Source organism: Peromyscus eremicus, chromosome 20, assembly GCF_949786415.1.
Source record: "Peromyscus eremicus chromosome 20, PerEre_H2_v1, whole genome shotgun sequence".
Taxonomy (NCBI): Eukaryota; Metazoa; Chordata; class Mammalia; order Rodentia; family Cricetidae; genus Peromyscus; species Peromyscus eremicus.
In genome coordinates this window covers 2,357,501-2,382,071 of record NC_081436.1, presented here as the reverse complement: position 1 = coordinate 2,382,071, position 24,571 = coordinate 2,357,501, and the positions used below count along the sequence as shown (strand labels likewise).

The window sequence follows — 24,571 nt, the reverse complement described above, 5'->3', positions numbered from 1 at the left end:
CTGTTTCAAACTGAATGCCATGGTGCTGAGCTGACCACATTGTTTCCTAGCAGGGAGGCAGGTGATAGACAAGTGGGAAATCTGCACCCGTCCTGTGTTGAGTGAAGACAGGTTAGTGTGGGGGTAGGGAGGTGGGGAGAGGGCGTTGAGAAGGTTAGATGGAATGGAAACCTGATGCATGGGGAGGAAGCAGACAGACAGACAGACAAATGTGGGACAGTAACTTCCCTGGTGGAGGGAACAGCCCATGCCAAGGCTGTGGGTGGTGAAAGGGGGCCCAGGTGACTGGATCACGTGGGGGAGGGCTGAGTGAGGAGAGGGGGCAGGGCTGAGTGAGGGGAGGGGGCAGGGCTGAGTGAGGGGAGGGGAGAGGGCTGAGTGAGGAGAGGGGGAGGGCTGAGTGAGGAGAGGGGGAGGGCTGAGTGAGGGGAGGGGGCAGGGCTGAGTGAGGGGAGGGGGCAGGGCTGAGTGAGGAGAGGGGGCAGGGCTGAGTGAGGGGAGGGGAGAGGGCTGAGTGAGGAGAGGGGGAGGGCTGAGTGAGGAGAGGGGGAGGGCTGAGTGAGGAGAGGGGGAGGGCTGAGTGAGGGGAGGGGGCAGGGCTGAGTGAGGGGAGGGGGCAGGGCTGAGTGAGGAGAGGGGGCAGGGCTGAGTGAGGGGAGGGGAGAGGGCTGAGTGAGGAGAGGGGGAGGGCTGAGTGAGGAGAGGGGGAGGGCTGAGTGAGGGGAGGGGGCAGGGCTGAGTGAGGGGAGGGGGGAGGGCTGAGTGAGGAGAGGGGGGAGGGCTGAGTGAGGAGAGGGGGCAGGGCTGCATGAGGAGAGGAGGGAGGACTGAATGAGGGGAGGAGAAGGAGCTGGTACTGAAGTCGGGGTGAAGTGTACCCCTCTTTAGAGACCACCTTCCCCTCTTTTGAGCTGCCTCAGCCTTGGGTTTGGCCTCTGCACGGGGCTTGTAACTGGTTCAATCCTGCGTGTGTAGCTGGGCCCAGGATGTTGGTCTGCCTAAGATCTAGACCTCAAGGCCTCCTGGGTCTTCCCCTGCTCTGGGCACACCGCCTCGCTCACAGTAGTTCAGGAACGCTGACTATGTGACCGTTAGGAGGGAATTTTGATCTAGGAACAGGAGATGGAATAAGACATCTGTTCATCAGAGCTGTGAGTCAACTTCTAGGTACAAGTGCCAGGCTCTGGCCCCTGTGTCAAGAAGACCTTGGGGCTCGGTCCTCCCTGTGGTGACAGGAAGTTTTGTCCTGTTTCTAGTGCAGGAAGGGCAATAGCACATTCCCTTTGGGAAGCAGGTTTGAAGCCTCCCAGACATGTGAGGGATGACAGTTACTCGTGTGTGTGTGTGTGTGTGTGTGTGTGTGTGTGTGTGTGTGTGTGTGATGAAATCCAGCACTCTGTGTCTGTAGGCAGGTACTCTACCATCACTGGCAGTTTCTTGAGGGAAAATCTGGGTGTCTCAGCCACAGGAGTGTCCCTTAGCTGGTGACCTCGGGGCAGAGGTCAGGAGCATGTGACCCACCCTCGGGCCTTCCCCTATCATGGTTCTTCCACTCACTGTTGTGGAAACACCGACTTCTCTTTTCCCAGCCCCCCTGGCCTGCAACCCAGTCCAATGAAGACGTTCTCGGCTCTCCCCTCCCTCTGGGCTCTGGAGGGAGGATGAGGACACAGATGAGACAATGGAGTGGGGAGGTACGGTCACTGTCAATAGCCAGAGCTAGAGGGGAGCTGGAAAGTCTAGGCTGGGCTCCACAGCTGCCCTCTGCTCTGGGAGCAGAGGCCGGGTGCCCAGAAGTGTCTAGGATGGAGCCAGAGTCAGGAGTTAGCCTCTCCTTTTCCATCTTTCTCCTCGCCCCCTCTCCCACCTCTTCTTGTTTCCTGTACTGGGGGGTTGAACCTAGGACCTTGCCTTTGCCAAGCAAGCCCTTTACCATGATCTTTATCCATTCCGTTTTGAGACAGGCTCTCACTGAGATGCTCAGAGCGGCTTTGAACTCTTTCTGTAGTCCAGGCAGGCCCTGAGGTTGTAATTCTCCTGTCTCAGTCTCCTGACATACTGGAGGTTCCAGGCTGCATTAAGAGACCCGCTTTGGGGGCTGGCTTTTGTATGTGTTCATTTAAGACGTCCCAGTGAGGATGCATGGCGATATGTGTGCTTGGATCTGTTTTCTGAGATAGGTCTCACTGTGTAGCCGTGGCTGGCCTTGAACTCACAGAGATCCCCTGCCTGTGCCTCCCAGCTTGTTCGTTTGTAAACCCTCTACATTTTAATCCCAGTTATAGCTGCCGGTTTTAGAGATGCATGTCAATTAGAGATGGTGATTTCTTCACTGAGAGAAGAGAAGCAGGGAGAGGCTGTGTTATTTGTTGAGGGACTATGTGCTGGAGCCACGATTTGAATATAGGTAGCCTGGTACCCCTCAGCTCATTACTAGAAATTGACCTTCCTGTTAGGGACTGGGTTCCCATCATAGGAACTGGTGAGAGTCTCCTTGCTTAGGTTAGAAGGCTGGGTTCCTTGAGACAAAGGAGGGGACCTCTGGACTCTGGGGCTGAGCTGGAGCCCTGTAAGGAGGGGCAGGCACTTTGCCTGTCCTCACAGGGGTCACTTTCTCTCTGCTACCCATCCCTGTGTTCCCAGGGGCTTCGGGCAGGAGCAGCAGGAAGCAGGGCCACAGTGGTGGTGGTAGCACAGCTTCTTGGCTCTGACATACCCAGATGCTGTCCTCCAGAGCCCATTGCCGGGACTGTCTTCTGCCCCTTGTGACCTGGGTCCTGCCCCGATTCTGACTCCCTGCTTCCCAGCTGTGTTATTTCAGGAGCACATCCCTGATGGCTGTTTGCTCCTCACTCATGCTAATTCTCTCCATAGGCCACCATGGACAGAGGCCAGCCCCCGCCCCGCCCTGGTGAGTGGGCAGCATTGCTGGGCCCTGAAGGCTGAGGGGATGGTGTGAATGTTGACAGAGTCCCGGTGGCCCATCCAGAGTGGTAAGTACTGCTGCTGTCCTTGGTGCACCCCGGGGGCCCTTGAACAGGAGGGGTAGGATGGGGGCAGAGGTGGGTGCCTGGAGAGGATGTGGTCTAGGGGGCTGGAGGGGGAAGCCCTGCCGAGGCGGCAGGCAAGCGAGGTTGCTAAGCATGGGAACATCTGATTTCTTCAGAGGTGGGGTGATGCGGGGGTGGGGATGGGGAAGCCTTATGTTCTGAACAGTTTATAGGCTGGAGGCTCTGGGTCCTGGTCTCACGGGTGGATGAGGGAGGGAGGTGACAGCTGCTCTCAAGGCAGCCTGTGCATGGTTCCAGGAAGCTGGAGGGTGGGGCGGGTAGCTGAGGGCTGGGAGCATGGCAGGGGCATGTGGGTTTGGGGGTTGGCCTGTTTCCAGGGTGTCGGTACTGCATCAGGGAGGTACCAGTCCTGGACTCTACCTGCCATGCATGGGGACCACCCCTATCACCATGGCGTTATTCATCCAATATTCTTGAGAAAGAAAGTCCCAAACCTGTGGCACCTCCAAGGTGTCCTTGGCCATCTAATTTGCCCTTCCACTTGTGAGAGCGTTACAAGGGGAGTAGCTTCTTAGGGTCCTGTGAGGAGGGAGACAGTGTGGAGTGAGGGTCCGTGGTGAGCCCAGAGGCTGGCTGATGGTGGAGGACAGCCTTCTCCAGATGGGTGACCTGAAAGGGACGGGATGGGCTCTCTTACAGGGTCCCTGAGACCTGAGGCACTGGGATGAGGCCAAGGGAACTCAAGATTTGGTCACCATGCCTAGGGGAGCTGGGATTCCACTTGGCGTCCTGGACATAGGTCCTGGTACTTTCCCTTTCCTTGGGACATAGGACCATCTTCAAGCAACAATCCCTCAGGTTTGGGATGCTCTAGAGCAGCGGTCCTCAACCTTCCTAATGCTGCGACCCTTTAACACAGTCCATGGTGTGGCGACCCCCCAACCGTAAAATTATTTTCGTTGCTACTTCATAACTGTCGTTTTTGCTACTGTTACGAATCGTAATGCAAACATCTGTATTTTCCAGCGGTCTTAGGTGACCACTGTGAAAAGGTTGTTTGTCCCCAAGGGGGTCGCAACCCATAGGTTGGGAACCACTGTCCTGGATGATTGTAAGACTACTCACTGGTTCCTTCAGCATCCTCAGCCCTGGGGCAGGATCTCATGGAGGTAGATGGAGTAGAAAAGACAGGGTGTGCAGTCAGCCTGGAGGGAGGCAGGGGAGGCCTGGGCAATGGCTCCTGGGAGCTGGGCTGAGTGTGCACCTGGGAGCCAGCTTCTTGCTGGCAGCAGGCTCCATAACACCAGCTTGGGTTGGGGACAAGGAGAATTACTCTAAGTGGAAGGGGCAGGTGGCTCTGGTCAGCAGAGGAGATCTGGACTCGGGAAGCACGTGAGTCAGGATGGCAGCAATGGCCAGGTGTCTCCCTGCTCTTGGCCCGTGTTTCTACCCCCAGCCCTGACCTGGCTTCCTACACACCCAGCCTTCTTCCCATTGGGGGCAGCGTTCTTGTTTGACCTGTTGTCTGGGTGACGTGACTGAGTGGAACTCCCATGTCAAATATATCGCCAGTGCTACCCTGAGGGGCTGCCAGCCAGAGCCCCGTGAGTGTTAGAGCTGCTAGTCTTGTGACGTGGGCACCTGTTTGCCAGGCCTGGGCACGGGCCCAGGGTCATGCTCACTCTGGGGCTCCCGTCAGCTGACTATTTTGGGCTCTTGCTGACCTGGGCCAAAGTCAGGCCCCAGCCAAGAGGGCCCTGAGGCGGCTCTCCCGGTCCCCAGAGGCCAGCTCTGGTTTCTGCTATATAAACAGAAGAGGACACACTGGCTTGGAGACAGTTCCCATCCAGAGACTGCTCAGCCAGTACATGGCCTCAGCTGGGAAGGGCAGGCTGTCACAGTTCCCCAACTGGGTTTCTCGAGGCTGTGGAAAGAGCCCATTAACCCTGGATTCTTCCTTTGTCGTCCGGGTTTGTGGGGACGAGAGCTGGTAAGTTTGGGGAGTAGGGACACTGAGGCACAAAAAAATCAAAACTAGGCTCTTTGGATTTTTTTTTCCCACTCTGCCCATCTTGCCAGATGTTTCCACTGTGAATGGCATGCTGAATCCTTTGGTTTTGAGGGGAGGGAAGGGGAGGAAGAAAAGGGTGTTAGACAGACCTGGAAATGGAGAACTGGCCGCACATTCTCTGATGGAAATCAGACTTGAGAACACTTCAAGACTGGCAGAGGGGACATGGGGGACAGATTTGCCCTCTCCTTCCTCAGAGACTGCCCACAGGTTGTCCATATGGCCCGGTGGAGGCCTCCAGGTGCTCAAACAGGGGAAGAAAGGAGTAAGCTAGGTGTCTGTTGGGCTGTCTCAAGGTTACTCTCTGGGTAGAGACCCAGGCTCCCTGTCCTGTCGGGCTATCTCAGGGTTGCTGATTAGGACCCAGGCTCCCTGTCCTGTCGGGCTATCTCAGGGTTGCTGATTAGGGACCCAGGTTCCCTGTCTTGTTGGGCTATCTCAAGGTTACTCTCCGAGTAGGGACCCAGGCTCCCTGTCCTGTCGGGCTATCTCAAGGTTACTCTCCGAGTAGGGACCCAGGCTCCCTGTCCTGTAGGGACCGGCAGCTGGACTGAGGGGTAGATCTCCTGCTAATCCCCATCTTGCCCACTCTCCTTGCTGAGAAGCAGGGCTGTAGTGAAGCCAGCTGCCTGGGACCTGGGCCAGAGGCAGCCTCTTAAGTGGGAAGCTCCCACACTCTCTCCTCGTCAGTTCTTAAAAAAAAAAAAAAGTTTCCCCTTCTGAACAGGGTCCCTAACTGAATCCAGAGCCTGCCACTAAAAATACTTTAACAATAGGAAAGTGTGGCAGCCTTCCGGCTGAGGCTCCTTATCAGGGAGGTTTTATTTTGAATTTGGCTTTGTGCTGAGGAGGTTGGGTGGGGAGGAGACCTTGGGTAGGGCTAAGGAAATTTGGTGGGTGTGGGAATCCTGTAAGGTGGGAGACCCCTCCCAGATGGAGAACTAGCCAGTTGAGATGCACCCAAGAGCTGTGAGGAGGGGAAATGAGGTAGTCTTTCCCGAGGACTTTGACCCCCTCTGAGCTTTCCTGCTCTCTCTGCCAGTTCTTCTTGAGGTCTAACCTTATTTCTATATACTGTGTATTAATTTCTTCTGCCCGGGAGGTAGATGGGGTAGAAAAATGGCAGGATTGCAGGCAGCTTCTGTGGCCACGCTGACTTCCTTCAGTGATCAGCTTGTGTCCGTCCGTCTGTCCGTCCTCCCCACTCCCCACACTTGCTCCATAATGAGCCTGGAATTTCCTCCGTGCTGTATAGAGCTTCTTGCATCTTCTATTTTCTCCCAGCCTCTCAGAGGGGAGGGGTTACTGTTTAGTTTTCAGAGAGGGAGACTATAACCCTGGTCCCTGCCTGTCCCTGCCTGTGCCCTGCAGGTTCCTGGCATCCAGGTCCAAGTGCTCTGTTCGGGTGTTCAGCCTTTCTCTTCCCCAGTGAACTGAGTTCCCCACCAACGGAACTTACGATGTTCACGATGTTCACGTGGGAAATGGTTTCGAAGGGCCATGGGACCCGGCCAGGTTTTACTACAAGGAGATTTGCTGGCCTGGAGCTCTTCCGGAGCTTACCTGTATTGAGGGAGCAGGGGACATGTTTTATGGGCTAACCTGGGAACCTGTTTTTTGCGGGGGAGGGAAGGAAGGGGTAAAAACATAAGGTCACTGCAGGGCCTGGAGAAGGACCAGGAGATGAGAGCCAGAGAGTTGGACTTGATCCTTCACCTGGGTTCACAGAGCTGCCATGGGAAGCCCCTGAGGCCGCAGGTAGCACTTCTCTGCCCACAACACAAATCCCCTGCCCACTGCCAGGGCAGGAAGCGGAAGTGGCCTGGTCAGGGCTGGCAGCATGGGGCTGAGCAGGGGAAGCTCCCGGGGCCACTTCTCGGTGGGAGGAAACGAGGTCGACTCCCTCGACCCACCCCATGGGAAGAGCATGGAGGCTGTGGGTGGGGACGTCTTAGTAGAAGTGGGGGAGGTTCCTGCCCTCCGGCTTACAGGGTGGGGCCCAGCCCAAGGGGCATCGTGGGAAAGGGCTGCGTGAGTCCACTTCCCTATTCCCTGTTTACCCAACTCGGCTGAGGAATGATGGTGGATGTTGCTAGCTCAGGCTACTTACCACTGAAGAGCAAAGGCCCTTTGCAAGGGGAGAGTGCGGTCACCCTCCTGTGGGTCACACGTGGGTGGGGGTGGGGCTGAGCTTGAGTCTCTGATTCCCTATCATACTGTTTCCTTCTCCTGATCCTGGTTTTTGAGACTGAGTCTGGATATGTGTACCAGGTTGCCCCTGAATTTCCAGTGATTCTCCTGCCTGAGTGCCAGGATTACAGATGTGAACCACCATGCTTTCCTAAGATCATATGGTGCTACTCCTCCTAGCTCCCTGTGTTCTGAGCAACCGTTGACAGGACACACATCTAATGAGAAACAGCTACTGTGATTTCAGAAACATACACTTGAATGAACTTGAACTCAGTCAGGTCCAGCTGCATCTGCATGCACTTAAACCAGCAGTTCTCAGCCTTCCTAATGCTGCGACCCTTTAATACGGTCCCTCATGTCGTGGTGACCCCCAACCATACAGTTATTTCCATTGCTACTTCATAACTGTACATTTGGCTACTGTTAATGAATCATAATGTAAATATCTGTGTTTTCCGATGGTCTTAGGCAGCCCCTGTGGAAGGGCCGTTAGACCTCCCAAAGAGGTCATGACCCCACAGGTTGAGAACCGCTGTCATAGGGTAAAAGCTTTGGGAGTGTAGTCTGAAGACCCCTCAAGAGCCAACACACTTGGGGCCCAATCATCTGAATCAGGAACTGGCATGCTTCCAGACCCACCGAAGACTCCCACGGAGACACCTGTAACTGCTTCTATGGTGGATTTACAGGAATCGGGGGGTGAAGTCAGCATACGCATAAAACAGGAGTTAGAGGATCTGTTTATAAAATGCAGGTTGTGATTTCAAGCTTGGGACAGGAAGAGGGCTGAATGAGTGGATTCAGGTGCGGTATCTTGGCCCAAAGTCTGGTCCTTGGTTAGTATCTCGTTCCTGGACTTCCCTCCCTACACCAGTGGGAAAAGGCTTACTGGGAGTTGGGTGGCCCAGGAGCTGACTTCAGAGAGGCCAGGCAGGACTCCAGCAGAGGGGAGAGGAAGAGTGTGCCGGTGGCTGAGGTGGCAACTGCAGAGATGACTGGTACTGGGAATTAGCCGAAGAACCTTGCCTAGGGCCGAGTGATGATGTGCATCGGTAGGTTGGGCCCTGGTGTGGGCCTGACTGGTCAGCACTGGTTTTTGTCAGCAGGCACAGTTGTCACGTCTTCTCCCTGCCCTCCGCGGGATTCAGGTGTTCATCTCTAGTCTTGGACTTCCCATGTTACTCACTTCCCCTATCCCCATTGAACAGTTGATCCTTGTTTGAGTCCTGAAAGCAAGACTCGGTGCTCCCCTGAGAGGTTTCTGTCTAGTCTGGAACCAGGTCTCCCTCAGCTTGCATCCTGTATGTGCCCGCTTCCGCCTTGCAGGGCCTTGGGCTACTCTTCTTGAGCAGCCTATGATCAGCGGGGAGAAGTTTGGGTTGCCCCCACGTCCTTTTGGCCTTTCTTCCCTCTGCTGGGCTGTGTGCTCCACTCTGGTACCTGCATGGGTGGCCCCAACTGTGTCCCCACAGAGGGACTCTTTCCCCTGACTGATACTACTTAGAGTGTAGTTGAGTTTAGACCTCCAGCATCACACTTCCACGTAGCAGCCACAGTTCCTCATCCTCCTCTAGCTTTGAGGCGGCAAGAGGGCAGCCTCTACGATGTACAGTAGCTCTAGGCGGTTGGCCCTGGTGAGGGTACGGTGTGGGGGTGTCCACAGTGAGATAGTGGTGACTTCCCTGGCCTGGGTGAGGGTGCAGTGTGGGGTATCCACAGTGAGAGGGTGGTGACTTCCCTGGCCTGGGTGAGGGTGCAGTGTGGGGGTGTCCATAGTGAAATAGTGGTGAGTTCCCCGGCCTGGGTGAGGGTGCAGTGTGGGGGTGTCCATAGTGAGATGGTGGTGAGTTCCCTGGCCTGGGTGAGGGTGCAGTGTGGGGTATCCATAGTGAAATAGTGGTGAGTTCCCCGGCCTGGGTGAGGGTACGGTGTGGGGTGTCCATAGTGAGATGGTGGTGAGTTCCCCAGCCTGGGTGAGGGTGCAGTGTGGGGGTTATCCATAGTGAGATAGTGAGTTCCCTGGCCTGGGTGAGGGTGCAGTGTGGGGTATCCACAGTGAGATAGTGGTGCTTACATGCCCACTTCTCCTACAGGGTGGTCTGGGCCACTCTGTGCAAAGGCAAAATGGTGGTGAGGAGGAGGAGGATGCTGGGACTCAAGGTGGAGAAAAGCCTGGATCTCAGCACACCCTGCCGAGGACAGGACAGTGCACTTGCTTTTGCTGGCGGGGAGAACCCTTCCGACTTGTTTTTGCTGGCATATTAAAAACCATCTTGGGAGTAGAGGGAGGCATCCAGGGCTGGGTAGAGAGATAAGGTAGGGAGCCAGAAGCGATACAACCCAGGGCCAAGAATGTATGTGCTTCAGAGCAAAGGTGCCTCCTCATGGAACCCCTGGGTCCTGTTTTCAAATGATAGTAGTTTTCCATATTTAAACAAAAGGCCCAAGGAGAGAAAAATCTAACTATGGATGGTGTGGGGGAAAGATCCAGGATCCTATCCACACTTCATCTTCCCCCAGGTGGCCTAGAAGTTCTTTGGAAGGTGGCTCGGGAAAGTTCAGAGCCGTGGACTTGATAACAGCAAGACTACACGTTGGCTTGGTGGTTCTGGTAACTTCTGACCAGGTGGCTGAAGGACACCAGCATTGTACCAAAGCTGCTCCATATGTGGGGACAGTGCAGATATAGGAGGAAGTGACAGGTTGGTTAGGGAGGTCTTTTCTGATGAGGGGATGGACTCCAGGTTACAAATGCCAGGCAAACAATCTACCACCAAGCTACACCCTCAGCCCAGTTTTTAAATGGGAAAAGGGGAGGTCATTGGGTATTCCCAGTTAAGGCTGCTGCATAGTGGGCTGGCATTGGCTGTGGCTGGCATTGGCAATGGGGGAGGTGGGGGACAGACCGATATTTCAAAGAGAATCCCAGTTGGGGAAAGTTGTAGACTGTGCTGTAAACCTCTGAGCCATCTCTCCAGACTTCTTTCTCTACCTTGCTAGCAAATGAGGGTTCCCCAAGCTTGGGCTGGACTGGGCACATGTGCAAGGTGACAGCTGAACTGGATAGGCTCCCGGTGGTTGCAGCCTGGTCTGACTTGGATACAGCCCTGGAAGGCCCTTCACTGCACGCGGTAACTGGTTAGAGCCGCTCCTCTTCAGTGCTGCTGGAGTGGGAAGGCAGGTGCTTCCTTATCAGGGACTGGGGCCAGGGAAAAGAGCCCCTTGGAGATGGTCCTGGGTTCTACCCCAGTGTGCCACCACCTAGCTGAGTGACCTTGAGCAAGGACCATTATGTCTCTGAGTCTATTTATAAAATGGGGAAGAGTTGGCATGAGTTTGGAGGTTTCTCAGGCTCCACCCGGTTCTGAAATTCGCCAATTTCTCAACTAGGGTGCATCCATCCTGCCAGGGGTTAGGGGGGCCACTGGTGAGAAACCAGCATCAGTCCGGAGCAGAGTCCGTTGGGCCAGCATGGGCCTGGCAAAGCCATGCTCTTTGGGAAGAGACTTTGAAAGCCAGATCGTCCATCGCCAGGAGCCAGGCTAGGGTTCTAGGTGCCATCCCTGGGACCAGAGACCTTGCTGGGCAAGACGCGCCAAGTGCACATTGCCAAGGCTGCGGCAGGGGGCACAGCCCACTTTCCCAGTCTCCTGGGTGTGTTCCAGAGTTGCTTGTCTCAGCTCTGACCTGCTCTGGCTGCCCGGAGTGGCAGAGAGTGACAACCCTGGGTGCCCAGGACAGGCTGGGAAAGGGGCAAAGGCGGAGCAGAGCTCGGGGTAGGGATGGGCAGGAAGGAGCGGGCACGGAAGGCACTGGGAGGGAACAGCTGGAGGGGAGGAGATCCTGCTCCGGGGAAGCCCTGGGGGTGCGGCTCTACAGCACCCCCTCCTCCTAGTCGGTTATTTCGGACCCCGGGACCCGATCCCGGGTCCGGTTTGGGGAGCCTAGCGGGTCTGGAAGCTGCTATATTTAGCCCGCGCGGCGGGCGAGAGGAAAACTATTTATAGATCAAACAATCCGCGCTCCCTGCGTCAATGGAACCCCGCGTGCGTCACGCGCGCAGACATTCCAGGCCCCCCCTCTTCGCCCCGCCCCCTCGGGCTCCCCGTCCCCGCGCCTCCTCCTGGCCGCCTCCCGCCGGAACCGCGCCGCCCCCCGCGCCCTTGTATGGCCAAAGCTCGCCGGGCCGCGTGCGTCAGTGGCGCCCCCGCCCCTCCCCATGCGTCACGGAGCGCTTAAGAGGAGGGTCGGGCTCGCCAGGGGAGCCCCAGTGCAGGAGGCGGTGAAAGTTGGGGGAGTGTGCGAGAGGGACTGCGGAGCGCACGCGGGACCAGGCTGCGACTGGGTCGCTGGTCCCGGCCGGGGAGAGCCGCAGCCGGCCGGGTAGGTACCCCGCGGGGAGTGTGCGACTGTTTCTAGGGGTGGTGCATGAAAGAGATCGGTGTACGCGCGGGCGGAGAGGATGTCTTCGGGTCGGCTTGCGAGGAGGGGTGTGTAGAGTTCATCTGTGGTGTTACATGGTAGCTCTTGGAGTGGGGTGAGCTCGGGCTTGAGGTTTGGGGAGCGGGTGAAGGGTCTGCAAGGTGGTTGGTGCCGGTAGGTAGTGGAGGCTTGTCTAGCGCTTGTTTTTTGTTTTGTTTTTCCCCAGGGCGCCCAAAGAGGCGCACCGTACTCTGGGTTTGGGTGCTGATTGTGGGGTGAAGGGGGGGGGGTGGTGTCTGAGCATGTTGCGAAGAGAAGGTATACACGGTAGAGCTTCCGTGCTGCTGGGATCCATCCAACTCCATGTAGGATTGGATTTCCACGGGTTTCCTTCCCAGGCTGTCAGCTCCTTTCCCAGTTGTTTACTTAACACTTTATAGGCTGTAGTTAAAATTTCAGATTCCCCTACTGAACTTTCTGTCTGAACGGTGCAGGAGCTGAAGGAAATGGCTAGCTAGATTGGCGGGGTGATTGCTGTGTTGGACTAAGTTGGCAGGGTCAGTGTGTCTAGAAGTATACGAAGGATTGTTTGAGCTATACCCTGGCTCAGTCAGGGAAAGGGACACGTGGAGACTGGGTGGAAGTGCTCACGCTGGAGTCTTAGTGTGGTCCTGACCGGGGGATAACTCTCCTGTCAATCGAGACAGGCTTGCAGATCACCCCAGTGGTCCCTGTTGGATCTGTTAAGTAGGGTGCTACCTGAGGCTTGTTCATCTAACAGGTGCAAGCCACTGTGTTGCCAGGACCTGCCCCAAGCCGGATTCTCCCACTCCCTCCTTCAACCCCGCCTCTTCCTCCTCTCCACCCCCCCTTGGGACTATCCCTCCCCCCACACACCCCAGGAGGCGAGATGCAGGTCTGTATCTTGTGTTGCTGACTATCTGCCTGAAGCAGGGTAGATTGGTGGGGGTTGATCCGGATGTAGGATGTCCAAGTGGAGAAACAGGATTTGAATGAGGCTGGAACAAATGCCCAGTCCTGACTGGCTGCCACCCTTCCTCCACCCCCAACCCATCCCTGCCTAGGCTTCTTCTCCCAAGCAGAGGCAGAAGTGGCCATGTTGATTTCTCACAGGTGCTGTGTGCCTGAGGGACGTGCCACTGGGCAGGCAGGGCTGGAACTTGGGGGCCACTGTTATTGGGAAGTTCCATGTCAGGCCAGGGGTGGAGCTGTGCTGTCCAGACACCTAGGGGTGAGTGGGGATGGGGGAAATACTGGGACTAGAGGGCCTCAAGGGCCTTCTGGCCAGCAAGTGGTGACAGTCTATGTCCCATTACTACCCCATCCTCTGTCCCAGCTTGAGTTTCTGTGTGGCTTGCCTTCCCAACTAGAAAGGCTAGAACTATACAGACCCCAGACTAGGTCCTGGAGCCTCCTCTGCAGGATTTCTGAACCGATAGAAACTTAAGGGTCGGCCGGGTGGTGGTGGCGCACTCCTTTAATCCCAGCACTCGGGAGGCAGAGCCAGGTGGATCTCTGTGAGTTCGAGGCCAGCCTGGGCTACCAAGTGAGTCCCAGGAAAGGCGCAAAGCTACACAGAGAAACCCTGTCTCGAAAAACCAAAAAAAAAAAAAAAAACTTAAGGGTCTCCCTGGAATGGTGCTGTCTCTGATCTTTCAGGTGCTCCAGTGTGTGTGTGTGTGTGTGTGTGTGTGTGTGTGTGTGTGTGTGTGAGAGAGAGAGAGAGAGAGAGAGAGAGAGAGAGAGAGAGAGAGAGAGAGAGACACGTTGCCAAGCCCCTGGATGCTGCAAGAAACAGACATCTGCTTTAGCAGGGGAGCATAGGCAGGGACAGGTTGTCTTCCTGCATCTAGCAGCAGGCTCCCGCACTCTGCCTGATGAACTTGTGTCTCCTGCTGGACTCTAAGTGTCCTCTTATAAAAAACAACCCGGTTAGCTGAGAAATTCCTTTTGGGAGCGGCCCTTTCTCCTGTGTGTCCAGAGGCTCCTCTCTGGGTCTCCCTGCTCAGTCCCTCACCTCCCTCTGATATATGGTATTTAAGACATTATTAATGAATTTAACTGTGTGTGTGTGTGTGTGTGTGTGCACACACACACACACACACACACTACAAGGCTAGAGCCATCAGGTGACCTGGAGCTGAAGTTACAGATGGTTGTGAGCCACCTGATGTGGGTGCTGGGAACTGAACTTAGGTCCTCCGGAAGAGCAGCCCATGCTCTTATGCACTGAGCCAATTCTTCAGCCCCCAGTACATGGTATTTAAACGTCTGTAGCCATGTTACCCAACTCCTGGAAACGTTCCAGAAAGTACAGAGTGGGTGCACAGCCCCAGATAGTGGGACTGGGTGCCTGTGGGATCAGCACACAGGGCTGAGGTGGGGCTGGGATCTGAGGCTGCCTTGTTTCTAAGGCCACTGTGGTAGACAGTTGTACCATGACCTGCAGCTTCTCCATTTCCAGGACGTCTGTGGAGACAGACACTGGGGGTGGTGGTGGTGAAGAAGGGGGTATGCAGAGCCTGGCGTGTGCCTGGGAATGTATTCCCAGGAAGTGCCTGGTTGAGGAATCAGCAGATCTGCTCCTGGGGGCTGGGCCGAAGCTCTGTGGGTTGCCTCTCCCAGCCCCCACCCCGTGAACAGGAGGCTGGGGGTTGGAGGAACACAGCTTCCCCCTGTTCCTGCAGGGAAGGGCTGGCTAGATGCCTTCCCTAGGGTTCCCAGACCCACTGGGGTGTGGCTGGCCTTCTGACTGAGCCCTCTTTGGCTCATGGGCCTCTGCCTATGAGCTTTGTGTCTCATAGGGTGAGATAGTCCTTGGGCTGGGGGGATCAGGATTCCTGGGTTCTGTCGTCCTGCCACCAGGCTCCCCGGGTCCACCAAGCTTTCTGCTGCTTCTTACTGGCTCCTCCCCTTCCTCCCTCGGGTCTCCTCCCTCTCCAGAGATGCCCTGTATCCAAGCCCAATATGGAACACCAGCAGCCAGCCCGGGACCGCGTGACCACCTGACGAGCGACCCCCTGGCCCTTGAGTTTAGCAAGCCTACCATGGACCTGGCCAGCCCTGAGGCAGCGCCCACCGCACCCACCACCCTGCCCAGCTTCAGCACCTTCATGGACGGGTACACCGGAGAGTTTGACACCTTCCTATACCAGCTGCCGGGAACAACCCAACCATGCTCCTCCACTTCTTCGTCAGCCTCCTCCACCTCTTCTTCCTCATCCTCAGCCACCTCTCCTGCCTCTGCTTCCTTCAAGTTTGAGGACTTCCAGGTGTATGGCTGCTATCCCGGCACCCTGAGTGGCCCCTTAGATGAGACCCTGTCCTCCAGCGGCTCTGATTACTATGGCAGTCCCTGCTCGGCTCCCTCACCATCTACGCCCAGCTTCCAGCCACCCCAGCTCTCTCCTTGGGATGGCTCATTTGGCCACTTTTCCCCCAGCCAGACTTATGAAGGCCTTCGGGCATGGACAGAGCAGTTGCCCAAGGCTTCTGGGCCTCCACCACCTCCAACCTTCTTCTCCTTCAGTCCCCCAACCGGTCCCAGCCCCAGCCTGGCCCAGAGTTCCCTAAAGTTGTTCCCACCACCAGCCACCCACCAGCTTGGGGAGGGTGAGAGCTATTCCATGCCAGCGGCTTTCCCCGGCTTGGCACCCACTTCTCCGAACCTTGACACTTCCGGGATTCTGGATGCACCTGTGACCTCCACCAAGGCCCGGAGTGGGGCTTCGAGTGGCAGCGAGGGCCGCTGTGCCGTATGTGGGGACAATGCTTCGTGCCAGCATTACGGGGTCCGCACCTGTGAGGGCTGCAAGGGTTTCTTCAAGGTATTTTGCTGTGTTTGGGTGCTTACAGCCTGTTGGAAGTGGGGATGGAGTGGGTCATCACATTGGGATCTGTAGTAACCTTCACAGCTGCTTCTGTCCTGCAGGGAGAGGACAGGTGTATGGTTTTCCCGGGAACCTGGGACCCTTCACTCGTGAGGGCACGCAGAGCTCTAGGGCTGCAGAAAGCTGGGGAGGGGGGCAGGTGTGGCTTGTGCAGTGGTGTTCAGGAACAGAAGTTCTAGTGGTCAGCCTCTGGTTCTCCCCTGCCCCCGCCCTCGCCCTGGTGACGAGGGGGCCACAGGCACTTGTGTTCCTGGCACTGGATGAAAGGTCCAGGCAGAGGGTTTGGTTCCTCCAGGCTGGGGGTGGACTTGGGAACAGGCTGTGTGTTTGTCCCAGTGCTGGGTGCCTGCTTGGCTTCCCTTCCCCACCCCCCACCCCCTTAGCTCTCTCTTCCTTGCCCCAGGAAAGGGCAGGTGGACACAGGCAGACACCTGTTCAGAGCAGGTGTCTGGACGGCCTTGAGGTCCTAGCCCCTTCGTCTCGGGCTCTGGAATCCTTCTTTTGAGGCAGAACCCTCCCCCAACGTGCCCCAGACTTCTCTCCCCGCTCTGGCCCTCGATTTCCCCCTCCCCTGCACCCAAATGTTAGGAAAATAGCTATGAACAGAGAGTGCTTTTGTCTGCGTTGTCGTCGTCGTCGGCAGGATCTGGACGGTCCCCTCCCCTGGGCTCTCCCCCCCCTCCCATGCTCTGACAGCCTGTTCCGTGTCTCCCCCCCTCCAGCGCACAGTACAGAAAAGTGCCAAGTACATCTGCCTGGCAAACAAGGACTGCCCTGTGGACAAGAGGCGGCGGAACCGCTGCCAGTTCTGTCGCTTCCAGAAGTGCCTGGCTGTGGGCATGGTGAAGGAAGGTGGGTGGTTTAGATGGGGCCCTCGGCAGAGGCGACCCGATAGGTTGGGGCAGCCCGGGTCACCAGGCACCTGCCTCCGATTCCGTCTCCCACCTCTAGACTCCCGCCCCTAAACGCAGATACACACCTTGCACCTGCCTTGCTGGCCAGGGTCGGGTGGGGTGGGCCTGGGTTCCCCGTCTTTGACTTCTCAGTGGCGTGCACGGTGTGAGTGGAAGACCCCTTCATTTCTTTCCTCAATACTGCCCGTTTCTCTGCAGTGGTCCGGACAGACAGCCTAAAGGGGCGGCGGGGCCGGCTGCCTTCAAAACCCAAGCAGCCCCCGGATGTCTCCCCTACCAATCTCCTTACTTCTCTCATTCGGGCGCATTTGGACTCGGGGCCTAGCACTGCCAAGTTGGATTATTCCAAGGTGAGGTCCCGCCCACCTGCCCTGCCCCTGGGAACATGTGCAGTGTCTGCCTGTTAGGAGAGGTTCTCCTGCCAGGACAACATCAGGAAACGGGGAACCTCCTCCTTGGCACCGACTAGCTGGAGAAATGCACTGGGGTGGGCGCGGGGTGGGGGAACTGGTTACAAACCGCTGCGGTAGCCCTGGGTGTTCCTGTGGGGGTTGACAAGCACATGGGCCCACTCTAGGGCTCATTTGCCCTCCTGGATCTGGTGTGCCAGGGTCTGACAGAGCCGGACGTGGTACAGCAGCAGCAGCAGCAGCAGCAGCAGCAGCAGGAGCAGCGAGCGTAGGCCCTGCTTACGGTGCTGAGCTCTTCGTGGTCCCTTTCAGTTCCAGGAGCTGGTGCTGCCCCGCTTTGGGAAGGAGGATGCCGGCGATGTGCAGCAGTTTTATGACTTACTCTCGGGTTCCCTGGACGTTATCCGAAAGTGGGCAGAGAAGATCCCTGGCTTTGCTGAGCTTTCCCCAGGAGACCAAGACCTGCTGCTGGAGTCTGCCTTCCTGGAGCTCTTCATTCTCCGCCTGGCCTACCGGTGAGCTGCCCGCCCACTTCCTGTCCTCCTGACCCTGCTGCCCTAGCCTGTCCGTACCCAAGTCCTGACTGTCCTCTGCCTCGTGCCAGATCTAAGCCCGGGGAAGGGAAGCTCATCTTTTGCTCAGGCCTGGTGCTACACCGGCTACAGTGTGCCCGAGGCTTTGGCGACTGGATTGACAGCATCCTAGCCTTCTCACGGTCCCTGCATAGCTTGGCTGTGGATGTCCCTGCCTTTGCCTGCCTGTCTGCTCTGGTCCTTATCACCGGTGAGTGGCAAGCACCAGGCTGGGCCCCAGGGTTGCAGGGCCATTGGGTATGTGGCATCTAGCATTTGAGGATCCCTAGAGTGCCTGCAGCATTTGGGGTGTCAGGACCTGGAAGGGGGCTCGGCTGTGTCCACCTCTAAAGCTCACGGCAGCCTTAGATGCTGGGGATCTGGTGTAGGCTGTCAGTTTGTTTTGAAGCCTCCTTGTCAATCTCGCAGCACACAGGAAAGTGCACGCGTGAATTTTTCACCCGCTGCACTTGGATAGCCAGCGCTGTGGTCCAGAAACAGGACCAGCGTCAGCTCTTCAGGCTCCCTCCCATTCTTGTCTCTGTAAGAGGCAGCCACCCTGCCAGCCACAATGGTTGTGCCTGTTGTGGGTACCAGTACATGTATCACACGGCTTGGACGCCGGTGATAAATGTAGAGGTTTCTCTCTTCTGCTTCTCCCCGTTTCCCACTTAAGTTTCTTAGGGGACCTGCTTGAATAGAACAAAATCAGAAGAGCCGGGGCTTGAAGGGGTAGTGAGGTCTATACTTAGCCCTCCTTGGTGGCAGCCCTAAGTCACTCCTGTGAGATCCCAGGCCCTCTCAGAACCATGTGGAACCTGTACCCCAGAAAACCTGGATTAGTGTTTTATTTCATTTGTCTGAACTTAGGCAAGTCGGGAAAGCTGTCTGGGCCTCGCTCTGTCTCTTGGGACGTTGGAAACAATGGTTTCACATGCTAACCAGTCTGGGGAATGAGTGCCTGTGGGACATGCTAGAGGAGTTGGGGGGCTCTGGGGGACCGAGTGTCTGCTGAGTGGTTCACTCTGCACTCCCTGCCGCTGCAGACCGACATGGGCTGCAGGATCCTCGCCGGGTAGAGGAGCTGCAGAATCGCATCGCCAGCTGCCTGAAGGAGCACGTGACTACCGTGGCAGGAGAGCCCCAGCCAGCCAGCTGCCTGTCACGTCTGCTGGGCAAATTGCCTGAGCTTCGGACCCTGTGCACCCAAGGCCTGCAGCGAATCTTCTACCTCAAGCTGGAGGACCTGGTGCCCCCTCCACCGATTGTGGACAAGATCTTTATGGACACACTGTCTTTCTGATCCCTACCCTGAACACGTGTGCACACATGTGTGTGCCCTTATGTCACCCATGTGCCTTTAAGCTCACGGACCCCCAGAGCACTCCACCCCCAGCCTGGTTTTGAGCTAAGACTGACTCACCTCCTCATTCCAGAAGATGGGCAGGGAGCTCGAGACCTGGGGGAGGGGGTGCATTCACGGGGGTGACCCCACTATTTGTCTTATCCCTGTAGCTCAGTCCTGGCCTTCGTGATTTCTTTTTTTTTGTAAGATAAAACATTTTTAACACATACCACCCTGCTGTAAATAAGCCGAAGCTGCTGTAAATACAGAAAGGAAGAGGTTGAGGTGGAGGTTGGGAGGGGGGGTGGGGCCCCCACCAGCCTGGGCAAGCCTTTCAGCCTCCAACTTGAGATCTCTTCCCCCTTCCTTCCTCATGTACATAACTGTCACTCAAGGTGAATGGCAGGTTCCGATTTATATTTGTGTATTTTCCTGGATTTATAGGATGTGACTTTTCTGATTAATATATTTAATATATTGAATAAAAAATAGACCTGTAGCTGAAATTGAGTCTTTTCTCTGACGTCACTGTATGTTCTGCTGTAATTAATGATATGAGATATGGCCATAGCGCCGGGGAAATCTTAGCTGTCGCCAGTGAGCTGGTAAGCCTCCGTCACTCACTTGCAGGTGGCAGGTCATGATGAGGCCTGCTTCGTGTAGTCATGAAGCAAACCACGGGGCCTGGCTCTCCTCTCTCGCAAACACACGTCTCACTGTGCAGCACCTGTAGGATAGACTTGCTGTGTGGCTCAGTTGGCTTCAGGCTGTCCATCGTCCTCCTCCTTCCGCTCCCTGAGTGTTGGGATTACAGATGTGCACCCTCCACCTGCATCTGGAACTAATTCCTGGCCTGAGAGGCCTCTGGTAACAGCTGGCTGATGGGTCCACAGTGAATGGCGACTCTCCCGGGGATTAGAGTGGCCAGGACAGATCTAGCCTCAAGTCTCAGGTCGTCTCTTAGGGGTCTGACCCTGGGGTAAGGGATACTTTATGATTTAGACTTTCGTTGGGGGCTGGTTAAGACAGGTTTCCCTGCCGGGCGGTGGTGGCGCACGCCTTTAATCCCAGCACTCGGGAGGCAGAGGCAGGCGGATCTCTGTGAGTTCGAGGCCAGCCTGGACTACCAAGTGAGTCCCAGGAAAGGCGCAAAGCTACACGGAGAAACCCTGTCTCGAAAAACCAAAAAAAAAAAAAAAAGACAGGTTTCCCTGTGTAGCCTTGGCTGTCCTCAGAACTCGCTCTGTAGACCAGGCTGGACTTGAACTCACAGAGATCTGCCTGCCTCTGTGCATGCACGCATATGTGTGTATGTGTGTACATATGTGCCATAGCATGCATGTGGAAGTCAGAAAACAACTTGTAGGAGCTGGGTCTCCTACTGTGCAAGTCCCAGCTTGGGGGTAAGTGCTTTTTTTTTTTTTTTTTTTAAATATTTTGATTTATTTTTTTAAACTTTTATTTTATGAGCATTGGTGTTTTGCCTGCATGTATGTCCTGAGGGTGTCCAGTTCCCTGAAACTGAGGTTACAGACAGCTGTGAACTCCATATGGGTGCCGGGAATTGACTCCAGTCCTTTTTAATTTTGGGGTGAAGTGGAAGGGGGTGATGCTGGGGGTCTCACATACACTCAGCAAGCGCTCTACCACCAAGCTGTACCCCCAGATCTCAGATTGTTTTGGTTTGTACATTTGTAAAAACAAAGAGCAGCAAACCTATGCTCACAGACTTTTAGGGTGAGAGGTGTTTCGATGTGTGCTCGTGAGCCAGGGATGGTGGCAGCTGATCTTGAGGTGAATTTTGTTTAATCTCCATCAGTGTTCCCTCTGCCAGGCCCAGCGGCAGGGTCCACGCAGCCCGCAGTGCGTGAATTCTTGGCAGGAAGATTGTTCTTAAGTGACACCTGTGTCCATGTCCTACAAAACGTTCTCTGGCCCCCATGCTCATCAGCAGCTCAATTAGCTGGCTCAGGAGCAGGTTCCGGTGCTGGAGACATAGTGCAGGGAAGGAATGTTTGCCCCGAATGTGTGAGGTCCTGGGTTTGATACCCAGAACTGGAGGAGAGGTAGAGATGACTAGAGAACCGTGAGTCTAAACGGACAGCACCTAAGGCCTGTGGCAGGATGGCCAGAGGCAGGGCCTGGCTGGCCAACTTCACTGTTGTTAGCATTGATTCATTTCCAGAATCTCACAGGAGCCCTGAAGGCAGGACCCCCCACAGTACAGTCATTCCTCACCACCCCGGCCCAAGACTAGCAACATCTCCACGGCCTCTTGATAACGGGGTATCGGATCAGAGAGGGCAAAACAGTCTGCTGTAGAGTCAAGAAGGAGTGAGGGCCCCTCCCAGGCTCTCACTCCATGTAGTTTCCTAAGGGACTCTGGCTGTGCACCCTCACTTGAGATCTGGGAATACATTTCAGCCTCAGGCCTAAGAAAGGCCCATGGGAAGACCATGCCTGGCATGGTGGAGTCCCCCTTGGTGCTGTGACTTCGAAGCATGTACCCTGGGACACTGACTAGTCCCAAGTGAGCTCCAACAGCAACCCTAGCACCTGCCCCCCCCCCCCCCCCCCCCGTCTTTGCTTGAGAGAGGCCACTCACTGCCTGTCCCAGCCTCAGTTTCCCCATCTCTTCGATGACGCCGGCTGGGAGTAGAATGGTAGTAGCTGATGGCCAGACTCGTCCCTCTCATTTTCCTTGTACCGTTAGTACCGATAACGTAAAGATAGGGTAGCCCTTGAGAACAGCAAAAGAACTCACGCTTCCATGCCATGTGTGGGTGGGGCCCAGGAGACTCTCGGCCTTACAGGACTTTAAGGCTGTTGAGAGCGGCTGTACATTTTGTCTCCCCCCCCCACCCCCCCACCCCCCTGCTGAGTCCTTGTCACTGGTGGAGGCAGACAATGATGACTGAGAATTCCCGAGCCTTCTGCCTCCAATGCCTCACAGTCAGGAGCCACCGTGACCTGCTTTTCTGTTTGTTTTGAGACAGTTTCACCGTGCAGCTCAGGCTGACCTTGAACTCACAGCAATTCTCCTGCCTCATCGTCCTGAGTGCTGGGATTATAGGCCTGTACCTAGATCAACATAAGCCGCTGTATTTTTGAAAGAGGGTAACCTTCTTCCGGGGACGGAAATGACTTCCCCAGGGTTCGTAAGTGGCTGTGCTGGGTGCGTGAAGTTTCTTGACCACTGGGCTGCTCAGCCCAGGCTTTGCAAATAAAAAGACTCTCCACCGACAGCAACTCCTTTCCAGGACTCTGGCACTTGGGGCACAGGGTGGGGGCTGATCTGCTACTCCTGCCCTGCCCCACCCGAAGGCTGGAGCCTGGAGGCAGGCCCTTTCTTTCCACCAGCAACTGGAAGAACTGGCCTCCAAGTCTTGCTAGGGGCTGAGAGGGCGAACAAGGGGGCATTGAGCCTATTGGGGCCTCACAATGGCGGCTCTGTCCCCGCTGGCCGGGGGCTGGGCCCGTTTCCGATGGGGACAATAGTCAAAAGGCAGTGACGCTGGCAGGGCCTGGAATCCCGGGCGGGATTTTCCAAGGCCTCAAAGCCTGCTGTTTATCCTCACGGGAGACCCAGGAAACCTGCCTCCCTACTGCCCCCCACCCACGCCGGGCCCAGGGCCCAGAGGCCCCGGCCCCCTCCCCAGCCCCGAGGTGACTGTGTCTTGGGAAGGGTCGGTTTTGAGGTGGGCACAGCAAGTGTCTCCTTTTCTCTTTAGATCTGGGGTGGATGAGGATTGCCTCACATCTGGTCTCTGGTCACCACCCATTATGGAGGGAGGTGGAGGTCAGCCTGGAGGAGATGAGGAACTTCTGAAAGTTTCTATGCTCTTGTTGAGCTGTGCTGTGTCCGCGATCCACTCTTACCCCTACACTGCTTCACGGCCCAGTGCTGGAGAGGGAAGCATGAGAGGGCTTCTGAGGTGGAAGACCACTTTGTGATCCTGGACAGTGAGCAGCCACGGGAGGCAGGTCATGCTGTCTCCTGGCTGATGGCCCTACAGAAGACTTGAGCCAAGGATTCTAGAGGGTTTCAAGGTCTGAGCGAGCCCGGTCCCTTCCCAACGTTTCTGACTTCAAGAGAGCCCAGGACCAGGGAGCCTCCTCGAAGCCAGAGGGTGACAGGTGAACCTCTGCCTGCTTCGTTTCCAGTTATGTCCAGGCTTGTTCCTACAGCCCCATAGCTCAGCTAACAGCTCTTCTTCCCTTCAGAGGAACCAGTGTTTGCCCTCAGGCTGCCTCTGCCCTACCCTAGACATAGGCCCTCAGGCTTCTGCCCACGCCCTTCCATAACCTTAAGTTTGGGGGGACTGTCTGGTAAAGGCCTCAGAAGACTAGCAGGAGTTTGAAACTTCAAAACCAGGTGAAAGAAAAAGCCTCTTTGCTGCCCTTCTGAGGGCAGGAGGCCCATCCCAGGCTCCCCAGCTGGACTCCAGGCTTGCTCTGAATTCCAGGGGCCCCAGGAGCCCTCAGCCTTGACCTCTGCCTTGTGCCTGCCTCCCCTAGGCTCTTGCGGGCTCCTCTTCCTCACTGCTCTGGCTCCCCTTCTTGTCCTGCTGGGCCCTGAACCTGGCAGGCTGGGGGGCCACTTGAGGTTTCTTCAAGGTCTGACCCAGACACTGGCAATATCTAGCCTCCACTTGGGACCATAAATCAGGCTCCCTGTAGCTGTGGGGGTTGCGGGTGGCAGCTGAGCCAGTTAGGGGAGGGTGTTGGGGGGGCCTGTCCTGGTTGGTACATGCTGTGTTAGCAGGGAGCCGTGCCCAGCTGCAAGCCAGGCAGACCTGGTGCTGACTGGCCCTGGTTACCCAGCTTGGCGCCCCCACCCAGGAGAACAGCCTTGGGGTAACCAAGCAGGAAACCTGGATCCTCTACCAGTGTATCAGGGAGCTGGAATACCATAAAGATAGATAGTCCCCATCTAGCCTGAAACCAGGGCCAGAGAAACAGTCCCGAGGGAGAGATACAGACCCTGACCCTAAGCAGCGCGATGAACTTCCCCTCCGCCAGGATGATCACGTAGACTCCTTCCCCGGAACGAAAGTGACACACAGGCTCTCAAAGGGACAAACTCATAGCTGTTTAAGGGCGGAATCTCCCACCTGAGGGGCAGACACACAGAAATAAAGCCCCACTCACACCCCGAGTTGGCCAGACATACAGGGAATGAGCACACAACACTTGAAACACAAGAAGGGCAGATCCCTAAAAGTCCTGAGGTCAGACAGAGGACATGAACACCCAGCCTGGTGAGGCTGGCAAGTTGGGGCCGGGCGTCTGATTGGTCACGATCCTTGCCGCGGCCGCTTTCTTTACTGTCTTTTCCATGTTCTTCTCTGCTCAGCCACAGAGGCCGGAGGTTGGAGGTGGAGGAACCCTTGCTTTTGATCCCAGGGGACCCTTGTCGGAAAGGACAGCTGGTCTTCTTTGGTCCCCATGGCCTAGACAGAGGGTCAGCAGACAGGGTTCTGGCTCTCCAGCGAGGCTGGCCACCGTCAGGAGCCCCCAGCCTGACGTCAGTCCCTCTCATTGTTGTTGCTGGGGCTTGAGTCCCGCCCTGTGACGCCACTGGGGTCAGCTCTGCAGCAGCTGGAGTGGCCTTCGGGGCCAGCTTCAGGGCTCAGCTCTCCCCCTGGGTATACCCCAGGATGAGGTGGGGCCATCTGAGGCCATATTCATCAGGCAACGCCAGCCGCCTGCTTCCAAGGAC

General features: G+C 56.3%; 1 protein-coding gene across 1 annotated transcript; it reads left to right on the top strand.

The window, feature by feature from the left end:
- Positions 1 to 11,387: 11,387 nt before the first annotated feature.
- Nr4a1 (nuclear receptor subfamily 4 group A member 1) lies at positions 11,388 to 19,355 on the top strand. Its single transcript, XM_059247078.1, has 7 exons — positions 11,388 to 11,658; positions 14,662 to 15,545; positions 16,331 to 16,460; positions 16,721 to 16,872; positions 17,245 to 17,447; positions 17,537 to 17,715; positions 18,551 to 19,355. Exons 2-7 carry the CDS (start codon positions 14,664 to 14,666, stop codon positions 18,805 to 18,807), a joined length of 1,803 nt encoding a protein of 600 aa, XP_059103061.1. The 5' UTR covers positions 11,388 to 11,658; positions 14,662 to 14,663; the 3' UTR covers positions 18,808 to 19,355.
- The last annotated feature ends 5,216 nt before the right edge of the window (positions 19,356 to 24,571 follow it).